At 33.8% G+C, this 12,811-nt stretch overlaps 1 protein-coding gene across 1 annotated transcript; it reads right to left on the bottom strand.

The window, feature by feature from the left end:
* Nucleotides 1–387: 387 nt before the first annotated feature.
* Nucleotides 388–2,597, bottom strand: LOC134717763 (uncharacterized). Its single transcript, XM_063580256.1, has 2 exons — nt 2,371–2,597; nt 388–601 (listed from the first exon to the last, which is right to left on the bottom strand). Exons 1-2 carry the CDS (start codon nt 2,595–2,597, stop codon nt 388–390), a joined length of 441 nt encoding a protein of 146 aa, XP_063436326.1.
* Nucleotides 2,598–12,811: the final 10,214 nt, after the last annotated feature.

Below are 12,811 nucleotides of genomic sequence, written 5' to 3'. Positions count from 1 at the left end.
ATCTGACTGACAAAAAATGTACTAATTAGTAAATTACATTATAATCATGATAATGATGCAAGGATATTGCATGGTAAGAATGATTCAAACAATCATTAGTTAATATGTTCCATTAACAAATAGGGTACTTTCATATGAAATGTAAGCTAAAGTCAATCAACTATGTTATACAATGCTATACAACATGATTAATATATATACTATTTATATTATATTGCTCTGAATTATATTTCCATCTATCAGAGTCATGCAGAGACAAAGGCTAAATGAATTATGAATTGCAATGATTTTAATTCATCATAATTAAGAGGATCAGCATCTAAGTATTGTTTTTAATATATGTACTTATTCATCTTTTTGTGACTTTTAGTTGTATTTGAAAATATCTTACTCATGAATCATGGCATTGTCCTCTAACGGTCCATTATCCTGAACATATTCATAATATGTTGTCTCTAAAACATACTGGTTCAGACAGTTTACTTGAAATCCTTTATGCTCTGTAATACATTTCAAGTCAGCTTCCTCTACTTTACTGTCCACAACATTAGTATTCCGGCAACATTTGCACTCTCTCCTTGTTGGCATTGCTGAACATCTGCTACAGGAACACTTATAAGAACCAAATACAACAGTTATGTTAATGGCTGTTCTGGAAAAAGGTAAACAAAGGCAAAATAAGAGTGCAAGAACCTGATTAAGTATTTGTCAGGGACTCAGGGTAAAAAATAAAAAAAGAGCCTGGTGTCAAAGTGGTCTCAATGACTTATTAGCTACAGGGAGAAAAATATTACCAACGAGAAGAAAACATTAACCAAAAGGAAGTATGTTAACAATACAAAAAGAAATTTATTGATATAATATAATCCTTATAAATTATAATGGGTCCATATATAGAAAAGAAATAAAGAATGAAAAAAATAAGAGCTGCTGGGTCCTCTCTTTTCTATGAAAAAAATTGGTTGCTTATTAAAGGAATCACTGTTCAAAACATGACTGAAGCAGGTCCAACCTTATGAAAATTTCTGGATCCGCCACTGATGACGACACTAGCTCCTTTTTGTAATCCATTCACTAGTGTTTTCACTATGATCATGACCACCGTTTATAATAGTACAGTTGATATAGGTACTAACCATACAAGCAGGGATGATCGATTTTGAACTGACACAGTAATGAAAATCTTTGTTTTGTTTTTATGAACATTCAGTGTACATACATAACATCTGAAATTCCTACTCCAAAATAATTTTCTCATCGATTTTTTCCTATTTATAAGACGACTTTTATATTCTAATAAGAACAATTACCTTGTAAAATAAATGCGCAAATATTTGTGAATGTCAACACCAACTTTCAATTTTGATACAATTGTCGAGACATTTATGTGTTTTACCTGAAAGAAAGCTATTACAGGGCAAAATTTAAACCAATAATACTGCCTATCTGTGATTACTCATTCCTTGAAACTTTTTGGGTAATAATATAAACCAGCATTAAAATTTTGTTATTGTTTCCGGTGTACATCAACTTAACTATGCACTGTACAGAAGGTTTTTATGTGCTCAGCTAAACACCGTACACAACGCTTCTTTTCAGAATAAAATATTGTTAAAAAACATGCATGAAAGATTTAAATGCCAATTATTGATACAACTATCATGACTATACTCATTACACATGCAGAGTGGCCTTCTATCAGAAAAAGAGTTGCAATGAATATAGAGTTATACCTGATGAGACGAGTACCAACTTCTTTGACAAGTATTTGCACATGTTTTTAGTAAACATTCTTGTTTTGGGAAAATTATGAGCCATCTCGCCTGCTTATAATTAACTACTGCGTGTGTGAGCAAGATTATATATTTTTGAATGTCATGTGCATGCTTTTACAATGGAAATTGTAAAGTTATGTTGCATTCTTAATAGTATGAACACCCATGGGACAAGGTACATGAATGTTATTTTAAAAGGCCGTACGGTGACCTATAATAATTAATTTTTGTGTCATTTTGGTCTTTTGTGGATAGTTGTCTCATTGGCAATCATACCACATCTTCTTTTTCATATTATTTCCGCCTACATGTACATCACTTTACAGATCTATATATGTACTAATACATGCTGGTCTGTAAGCCTTATTTGCGTTCTTGTAAAAAAAAAATCCAAAAGAAAGTAAGTAAGTATTTTGATTTAGCATATTGACAGACATACTATAGCATAAGTTAAAATGACTTTTAGCCGCATTTGTTTACGAAGAGAAAACAACAACAATACCCCCCTTTTTTTTCCCCCGACTCCGTTTTAACATTGCAGTATGCATTTTTTTTAATTATTTTCAGAACTGAATAAAAGGAAAGGCTGATTTACCATAAGCTAATGTCATCTACTTCTGTTTCTAATCCCGACAATGGCATATCGTCGTCCGATGCATCCAACTTGATGTCACTGTCAGTGTCACTATCAGGGTCACTTTCCGACTCGGAAATAACTCTTTCCGGGAGAACTGTTGGTTCATAATGATACGGACGCACAGACGAACCTTTAATTCCTAATTCTGGTAACTCGTCAACATCACTTGCTCCGGAACAAGACATACTTAACATTTTTTTTTATATCAGTTGTATACTACGCATGGTGATCAGCTGTAAACAAGGCTATGGCACGTATGACGTAGACAACAGATTCAATTCAAGGGAAGTAAGTTATGAACATAACCGATACTGACAGAACTTTCGGAGGGTGTTTTATTGATATAAATACGGATTTTGACAATAATTCTTATTTTTTTCGAATAAAACAAATAAGAAGTTTATATCTAATAAATAAAAACAAAAATTAAAAATATTTCCTGTGATCTTTAAAGATTCATCTTTAACCAAGAAGCTGTAGGCTTCTGTAATAGAATGGTCCATCATCCATAGTATATGATTGATGATGGACATTCTGTAAGGAAGCCGAAGGCCTTGATCTATGGCCCACCCGTATTATATACAATTAAATTAGTTTTTCTCTCTCATCCTTTTTCGGGTTACTTTAAAATGAGACAGAATACAGGTGTACACGGGTTTATATATGCACGCATGAGTGGATTTGTACAGGTGATTATGATTTAAAATCACTCAACTGTAAAACAAGGTCGTTACTAGCCTGTAGAGAAAGATTTATATTAAGAAAGATATCTACATGAAAATACATGATAAATTGATAAATGTCAATATCACTGATAAAATATTATAAAATGTATATATAATATAAAACAGATATTGAGAGCAATAGAATCAAGTATCTTAAACTAGAATATGTAATGAAATTGTAATATATATGTTTCCATTGAAAAAGTCCTTCAAACTTTTGAAATTTCGATATTACATATTTTTACCATTTGACAAAAGAAATCAGGCATACGGAACAAATAAGCAAAACTAATATAACTTAAAACTGACAATAAAGTGATATCAAACAAGTAAAGCCGATAATTCCTGGTCTTTAAGAAGTTATATTTTCATAATATTTGCACACTGAATTACTGAAAGAAATGAGACTTGTTTCAAGCTTAACTATGTCTACGACTTTCCATAAATATTTGTAAGGTTGTATACATAAGGCATCCTAATTAAATTTTGATGTGAATGGTATTTTTTTTTAAATATGTAACCATAAATGCAAACAATAGTCAAGAACCTGTGTCCAGTAACATCCATTCCCTTGCCAAAAACAACTGTGTATCCTCAAGTTGGCAGTGCAGTTGTCAGAAAAGATCTGAACAGGCTGATAATGCCTCGAAACATCAACAATGGAGATACGATAAAGATAATGTGGTCTTCCACAAGACACGATCTAACTATATACAAGTTGAGGATACACAGAAATAACTCTGGAATTTAACACAGACACTATGGCAAATAGTTGCCAAATACCCATAAATGAGTTTATTTTTGTAATGTCTAAGACCTCTTCTCTTCTCACTGCAGCTGGTGTTAAAACATCTCCTGGAATATATTGGGATGAATACATTGCAAACTGTTTCGACATTTGCCTTGTCTTAATATTCAACTCCAACTCGGAGGATAAATAATCATCATCGAGATATATATAAATCTTCATTGGTGACCAATTCAAGAATTATTCTAACTCTGAATTCTTGATAAGCTATTTCATTTCCATAAGCCAAAACTGCTGCTGACCTTGGGAGACAATTCCAATCCCCCTTAACAACAACTGGCTTAAAGTTGCCTTCTGGAATGTCATTGGGAATCATCTGCAATGCATCAGCATCAATAAATACAGGTAGGCCAGTTAAGCTAATATTTGGTAAAGGACAGGGTTCCTCAATAGTGTGCATTTCGACAGTGTAATGATCAGTAATTACTTTTAATTCCTCAAAGGTCTCAGCTGTTGATCAATCCTGAAGTAAAGCAGCAAAATATTGCTTTCTATTTTCAAATGTGTAAGTCCCAAAAACATAATCTTCTGAGTCTAATACAACTGTGTTCTGTAAATTTGCATGGTCTTCTACAGCAGTAATTATGTTAATTATGGATGATAATGAGCCGTGGTGTAGTGGTTAGTGCACCGAACTACTAACACAAAGGTTCCTGATTCGATTCCCGTCTGGATGAAAATTTCAGGAACTTAATTTTCGGCTCTCCCTCGACACCATTTGCGAGTATGGTCTTGAGGAAACGATGATAGTCCGTCGGAAGGGGACGATACATGGCTGACCCGTGTTAAGAGAGAGCCATATCTCTTGCACGTTAAAAACACCCATGTAGATTTCGAAAAAGAGTAGGCTAATACCGCTACAAGGCAGCACTTGCACCCGCAAAGTGGAAAGGGATTAATATAAGTTGCAAAACTTGTTTCCCAATCCACTAAAACTAAACATGTTAATTAATTTTTATCTGCTCTTTTTTTTGGAAGTTTTGTTTTCAAATTTCCTTTATCATTAGGTCTGTTTTTTTCTCTTCTGATACATGTGGTTTCATTTCATCTAAATTCTTGATTGGGTTCTGCCTTTGCCTCCCTGTTCTAAATATACACAGGTGAAAAGGGATTTCCCACGCAGCTCGTTTTGTAAGCATTTCGTATCATAAATAGCTCTGGTGTGGATAGATTACTTTCGTAACATTAGGACACAAATATTAACCCGGAATTATTAATAGTGAAATTAAAGACAAATCCCTCTATTGTTTATGCGCATATACAAGCGCAACAGTACTATGCCGTCAGCGATTTATGACGTCGGGGTTTCCGCGAACTGGAAACGTTTATAAGAGTTATTCCTCTTTGAGCCGATGGAGAGAGTAACAATCGCTTTGATAGGTGAATTTGCCGAGAAGAAAATGAAAATTGTTTTTATATATATGACATGTTCCAGAATTGGATAAAATATGAAAAATGAAAAGAGAGTCAACTATACAGCAATCTAACAACAACAAAAAACACAAAAATGACTGTAAAGAATCGAAACAGAATCTGGATACTCGACAACAAGATGAGCCGATCAAATTATAATGTAATACTTTTTTTCATGAATATTCTACATGTATCGACTTTCGTAGGTTCTTAATTATATCCATACTTTACGTACCTATATATGGATATGGCAAATTGCACTGACATATTTTGAATGTGTACGGCACTTACATTTTTACATCAACACATAAACACCAGCAAAACAGTAACCGTACGTTGCATACATGTAAAACAAAGTACATCTAGAGATTTTAACATATAAGCGATGCCTTCTAACATTGTATATTTTTTTATGACTATTCCGAGTTTGTTCCGATTTACCAAATTTGATATTTATGTATAAGCTGCGTAAGTTTTGTATAATTATAGATTATCGTTGATCATCTCAACGAGATTGATTTTCTCGCTTGAGCTGGTACAGCGAAAGTGAGAAGAGCAATCGAGTTGAGATGACCAATGATAATCTGTTTATCGCTATTTTACCTATGACAACGTTGTCAATTTCAATGTCAATTTCGTTAGCAATGCACGTGCCTGCTTAGTTTCTAGCGATAATTTTTCCATCTCAGGCGAGAAGCATGATATGAAAATTATCACAAAAAAAGATCAAAAGAAAAATGCGCAAAATAGCGATAATTATAGATTATCGTTGATTATCTCAACGAGATTGATTTTCTCGCTTGAGCTGGAACAGCGAAAGTGAGAAAAGCAATCGAGTTGAGATGACCAATGATAATCTGTTTATCGCTATTTTACCTATGACGACTTTGTCAATTTCAATGTCAATTTCGTTAGCAACGCCACGTGGCCTCCTTAGTTTCTAGTGATAATTTTTCCATCTCAAGCGAGAAGCATGATATGAAAATTATCACAAAAAAAGATCAAAGGAAAAATGCACAAAATAGCGATAAAACAAAATAATCGTGTCTGTGTTAAAAAGTTGTCGGAATGCATATGGAAAAAAATCAATTAAAAAAAAAAAATTGAGACAAGAGGTCGGACTAGGTTTAATTCAAACTCACGGTATGACAGCTGTATGATTATACTTAGACTGAATTTCTAGCAACATTACGGAATATTTCGATATTCTTAGGTGCCGAAGGATGAATGATCAAAACAGAAATGATGTTAATTAGACCCCGTTAACACTTGCACAGAATTGAAATTAAATCGATCTCTGAAAAGCATCTCGCATTTTCGATCTTAAAAGAACTTGTGCGTTTACATTTAGTATACATTCTGAAGGACGACTCCGGGAGCGGGAATTTCTCGTTACATTGAAGACCTGTTGGTGACCTTCTGCTGTTGTTTTTTCTATAGTCGGGTTGTTGTCTCTTTTATACATTCCTCATTTCTATTCTCAATTTTATTGCAGATCTAAATAATCGGTCTAACCATTTCGATAACAAAAAATCGTAGAAAATTGAATAAGGAAATATTTGGTTCATTAGATAATTATATGCTTCTGCATTTATTAATTCTATTTTTTTATTAACATGTTATAAGTAATTAAAAACAAAGAATTGGCAGAAAAAATACTTATAACGGTCATTTCGTTTGAAGATAAGTAATTTACAGGAAAAAAATAAAATAATGAATACAATTGAAAAGATTTTTTTTAAAAGGTGCACCGAATAACACACGTATAGTAAGCGAATATGGAACGAATAAGTAACAGGGCATCAGTCGAGCACTGAAACGAGTATTTACGCCTTAGTATAGGGTTATTTTACCTCTTATAACCAATATATAGCATCAGAGGCAAGAATAAAAAAAAAATAAAAAAAAATGTCTAAAAAAGTGCGACCTATAACAAACACATTGTAAGCGAATAAGTAGCAGGTCATCGGTCTAGCGCTTAAACTGGATAATACGCGCTAATAGGTATGCTTCACTTTTATGAACCCATAGCTAACACCAGAGACAAGAAAACAACGGAAAAGATTTGTTTCGTAATAGATGCAATGTATTTCAACGTATAAGCAAACAAGGAACGAATAAGTAACGGTATCAGTCGAGCGCTGGAACGGATCCTGTCTCAACTCAGGAGTCTGTAATTAAGAGGTTGTTGTTTTAAAAAAAAAGTTACATATTTGTTTTTCATTTAATTTGTTTTTTGTTATTTTCTAGTTTGAATTGTGTTACATTTGTCCTTTCGGGACCTTTTATAGTTGTGTATGCAGTATGGGATTTGCTCATTGTTGTAGGCCGTACTGTGACCCATAGTTAATTATTTCCTGTGTCAATTGGTCATTTGTGGAGAGTTGTGTTATTTGCAATCATACCACATCTTCTTTTTTAATTAATATATTTTGAGAAGAATGACGCAAAAACGTCGAATATATTTATTTGGTTTGTGTTATCTCCATGGCACGTTCTGTCAAATCATTTGAGAATAAACACTGAAATCAGTTTTTTTTAAGAACATTTTTAAACTGACCATGCGCAGATTTATTTTCACATCTTCATAAAACACTTGGAATGTTATATCGATTGATTGATTGAAAAGTCGATCGCGAAGTATCTAAAGCGTTTTCACTTGAAGAACAATTGGTTCATAAAAAAAATCGGTCTTTTAAAACTACATCTAGAGATGGAATGTTTACGTCCGATTGAAGATCGATCTTTCTTATTTTTGCAATACTAAAGATCGTCGATCTCAGAAATGATCGGTCTTTATTGTTAGTGGATACAGAGTCTTAGATTTCTTATGATCTTAAGCAATTATCATCAAAATAAAAAAGAACAACATTCTTACACGAAATTAAAATTCATGATACCGGAAGCAAAATTCTGTCTTGTCTTTCAGATATACTTTGATTGAACAATGATATTATATAAAAATGTCTTCACTATTTTAAAAAGAATTTCTGTTCAACACATAATCACTATGAATAACCTGAAATGAAATGTTCATAGAAGCATTCGTCTGTACATTTGTACAACGCATTGTTTTCCAACCACCGCATTTATATTACGTGTCTTTGATACCGACTGAAAACTAAGTACTATCATGTGTAGATTAATGTGAATTTATCGTAGATTAAAACATTCAAACGACAAAACAGCAATTGACAAGAACTGGGTTGTCCCTAATTTGCAAGAATATAGCCTAAACCGGCCGAACGTCTTTCGACGTTGTTTTTAGAATTGGCGCAATGTGTTCCCGCCAATTCAATTTGTTTACCCCTTTTTAGAAATATCTCTTTTTCCATTACGGTGACCCCATCTTTTTATTTCCTTATTTTGTTAAGATATAAACAACGCATATTCTATCAAAGACTCGTGGAGATATTATTGGTCAATTTTTTTAAAACTTGATTTTTTATAGGTATTTCACAATAAAAAAAAGGCGGGAAAACTATTATAGCAACTTATCGTTATTATTTTCCACTCAGAAAATGGTGATATTAGTAAAATAGTTTGTATTAACAATTAGGTTAACAAAACCGACAAGTTTTTATTGGATACGGACTTTAAAAAAAATATTACACTGCTATTGACTAGAAGTCCTAATTTCCAAATTGTGTGAAAAAGATGGCGTTTTAAATCGAAAACGAGGTCGGTGACCCCATTTTTTTATTTGCTTATTTTAAAGCTTTTACCTAGCCTAAAATAAAAATAAAATATAAATAAGATATTATTGGTAGATCTGAATAGAAGGATTGGTCTTTAAAGCAAAGACTCAGCTTGTTGGGGGTCAGTTTGATTTTTATTTAATTATGTGAAAAACTAACAATTTAATGTTCACATGTTGTTGTAAAAGGCTAATAGCACACAGGAACGAAGTGACAACATCAATGAATATGCAGTTCACTGCATGTTACGAACGTAAATGCCAACATGAGATATCTGCTATCTATTTAAAAGTTGAGAATGGTTTCACCTCAAAAACTGATATAAATTGTTTTTATAGTATAACCACAATTTACAATATGATATTTCTAAGTTTTACACTTCTAGTGTAGATGTATAAATTACTGTTGATTCAGCCTATCCTAAAAATGTCACATATAAATTACAAAAAACTTGAATATTGTTTTGTTAATCCACACAGAGAATTTCAAACTTGATCAATACCTACAATTTTTTCCACAATATTTCTTGAATATATGTTAAATGAAAATATAACAAATTATGAACTGATTAATATTTTATTAGAAAATCAATAAAAATACTCAAATAGTAAAATATGTACAGTATCGCAGAATGAGTTATATACAAACTTCACATTCAATCTTTACTTGAAGAACATCTTACATGCCATTGGAGACCTCTGATGCAACTTAAGTAGAAATATAGTATACATATTAAGTCTCCCCCAAGGGTGACTGGGGCATAGAAATAAGGTCACTTGGTCTTCTCTCGACCGGCAGTACAACGCTTGTCGAAGTGGGGCGTCCGTTTGGCTGTGCGGGATGTATCAAGTTCGCAGTCACGTCCGGTCAGAAAGGGGACGTTAAATCCGATGCCTCGTGTAAAGAGAGTGCCACGCTCTTTGCAGGTTAAGAACCCTTGCAACAACTCTTTGAGGGGTCCGTAGGTGGCCTGTTGCAAGGCAAAAATTCGGTCTCTATCCAATATACCCTCATTTTCCTGTGGCAGTTCAAATTTCCCCGACCATCATCCTGAATGGCCTCTATTATGACCAGACCTACCAATGTAATTTATTGTGAACTTGTTCTCGTCCTGAATATGCATGAAACATTTGCCACTGGACGTTAAGCAACCAACAATCAATCAATACATATTAAGTCCATTGTCCACGGTGTATTTTTGTGAAGGAACATGTATAAATTGTTGCAAAACAGTTTAAGGCATATGCAATGTGCGCAATGAAAAGTAAAATACAAAATTAAACTGAACTCCGAAAAAAATTCAAAGCAAAAAGTCCCTGATCAAATGGCAAAATCAAAAGCACAAACACATAGAACGAATGTATGACAACTGTCATATTCCTGCAGATTTGTGTTGTTTCATTCCTTCGCAAGAATAATATCAACAAAGAACAGTTAAAATTTGGCAGACTATTTGTCATGGTATTTACTAGTAATCAACAATATAAACCAAAATCAACAAACTGGTCAAAAAGTTTTAAAGTACAGCTCCATGTAAGAATCATGCAGGGGGTGATTCACTGGGGTCATCAGAATTGGATAACATTTTACCTGAAGTTGTCCTGTCCCAACATGAAGCAAATTTAGTTTTTAAAAATTGAAAATCAGTACCATGGTAACTATAGCAACCAAAACAGTAAAAAAGTGTCAATTTCCGAAATTTCATGACAATCAAACACCAAAAACTGCCATTTTGGGGCCTTTTGAATGGTTTGTAACAATAATGACATAAAGTAAAAACATTTTTCAATAAATGTTTTAGTTAGTTTAAATTTAAATGATGGTAGGATGTTAGTTTAAATTTGAATGATGGTAGGATGTTAGTTTAAATTTGAATGATGGTAGGATAATTCAGTGGAAGCCTGTTTGATAGAAAAAGCAATACAAAAAGGGGAGATAATGTAGTTTGTTGATTTCTCTAAATTTTCCTATTTTTAACATTTTCAGAGGGTTAAAAAATGGTAAAACCCAAAAGGAAAAAATACAAATTTGTGTTTTTAAGATAAAGACCTATACAATTTCTTATTTTTGAGAGAAAAACATTTTTGTGTGAAATATTTTCAAAATTTCCTGTTCGCCGCCTAATATTACTGACTTTTGGCTATAAAGATTCCCCCCCCTCCCAAAGGGTGACTGGGGTATAGAAATATGGTCACTTGGTCTTCTCCCGACCGGCAGTAAAACGCTTGCCGAAGTGGGGCGTCCGTTTGGCTGTGCGGGATGTATCAAGTTCGCAGTCACGTCCGGTCAGAAGGGGACGTTAAATCCGATGCCTCGTGTAAAGAGAGTGCCACGCTCTTTGCACGTTAAGAACCCTTGCAACAACTCTTTGGAGGGGTCCGTAGGTGGCCTGTTGCAAGGCAAAATTTCTGTCCCTATCCAATATACCCACATTTTCCAGTGACAGTCCAAAATTCTCCGACCATCATCCCAGATGGCCTCTATCGTATCGACCTACCTATTGTATTTATTGTGAACTTGTTCTCGTCCTGAATATGCATGAACTATTTGCCACTGGACGTTAAGCAACCAACAATCAATCAATCAATCTATAAAGATTTCCCCAAAAAATATATTATATTTAAAATAAAGTAAAATAAGCCATCTTCTAATGCTACACAAATGTTATATTTCATGTAAAAAGGTATGATATTCAATGTTTTGATGGAATAGAAAACCTTTAGTTGCCATTGGTTTGTTTTTGGCATATGTGTTTGTATAAGTTTGGTGTTTTTTGTGGTTTTTTTTACATGTAGTAATTGATCTGAAAAACAATTTTGATAGGTGTATTCCACAATTATAAAGTCTAATGGAAAGCTTAAGAGTATCAACAAAAATGTCACATTCCCAAAAATGTGAACTCTTTGTTATACGTTTTCTGTTTATAATTGGAATTACTATGTATATGGGTCAGAATTTACTGTCATGAAATTATTGTTACATCCCAAACTATCTTTTTTGGAAATTTTAAACTGCTGAAAAAATTAAAAGATCACTGAAAATTAAACCTAGGGATCAAGGCCTTTCCATTTCAGTATGCAAAAAGATAACTTGTTCATAAAGCATGATATTAGTGGCAGTTATTCATTTCCTTGCATCCCCAAGGGTGACTGGGGTATAGAGATATGGTCACTTGGTCTTCTCCCGACCGGCAGTAAAACGCTTGCCGAAGTGGGGCGTCCGTTTGGCTGTGCGGGATGTATCAAGTTCGCAGTCACGTCCGGTCAGAAGGGGGACGTTAAATCCGATGCCTCGTGTGAAGAGAGTGTCACGCTCTTTGCACGTTAAGAACCCTTGCAACAACTCTTTTGAGGGGTCCGTAGGTGGCCTGTTGCAAGGCAAAATTTCGGTCCCTATCCAATAAATCCTCTTTTTCCAGTGGCAGTCCACATTTCTCCGACCATCATCCCAGATGGCCTTTATTGTAACAACCTACCTATTGTATTATTGTGAACTTGTTCTCGTCCTGAATATGCATGAAATATTTGCCACTGGACGTTAAGCAACCATCAATCAATCATTTCCTTGCATGATGTAACAGAGATGCAGCAGCAAACATTTTGTTGACTTGACGGCTACTTGGGAGCTAGGTAGTAGTTTTTATGTGTAGACAGCTCTACTAATATGCGTCCACGTATATCTCTGTGACTGTTTTCATCTCCGCAGTTCAACAGTCTTCCACACCGATAAAGACAATTTCCGTCTGCTTTTCAAAT

The sequence above is a fragment of the Mytilus trossulus genome, chromosome 5 (assembly GCF_036588685.1).
Source record: "Mytilus trossulus isolate FHL-02 chromosome 5, PNRI_Mtr1.1.1.hap1, whole genome shotgun sequence".
Classification (NCBI taxonomy): Eukaryota; Metazoa; Mollusca; class Bivalvia; order Mytilida; family Mytilidae; genus Mytilus; species Mytilus trossulus.
The sequence above is the reverse complement of the archived record's forward strand: the minus strand, read 5'-3'. Positions and strand labels throughout refer to the sequence as shown.

Coding starts and splice junctions, on each gene's coding strand:
- LOC134717763 (XM_063580256.1), bottom strand. CDS start 2,597: ATGTCTTGTTCCGGAGCAAGTGATGTTGACGAGTTACCAGAATTAGGA. Junction 602..2,370: donor GTAGATGACATTAGCTTATG/GTAAATCAGCCT, acceptor GTGTTCCTGTAG/CAGATGTTCAGCAATGCCAA.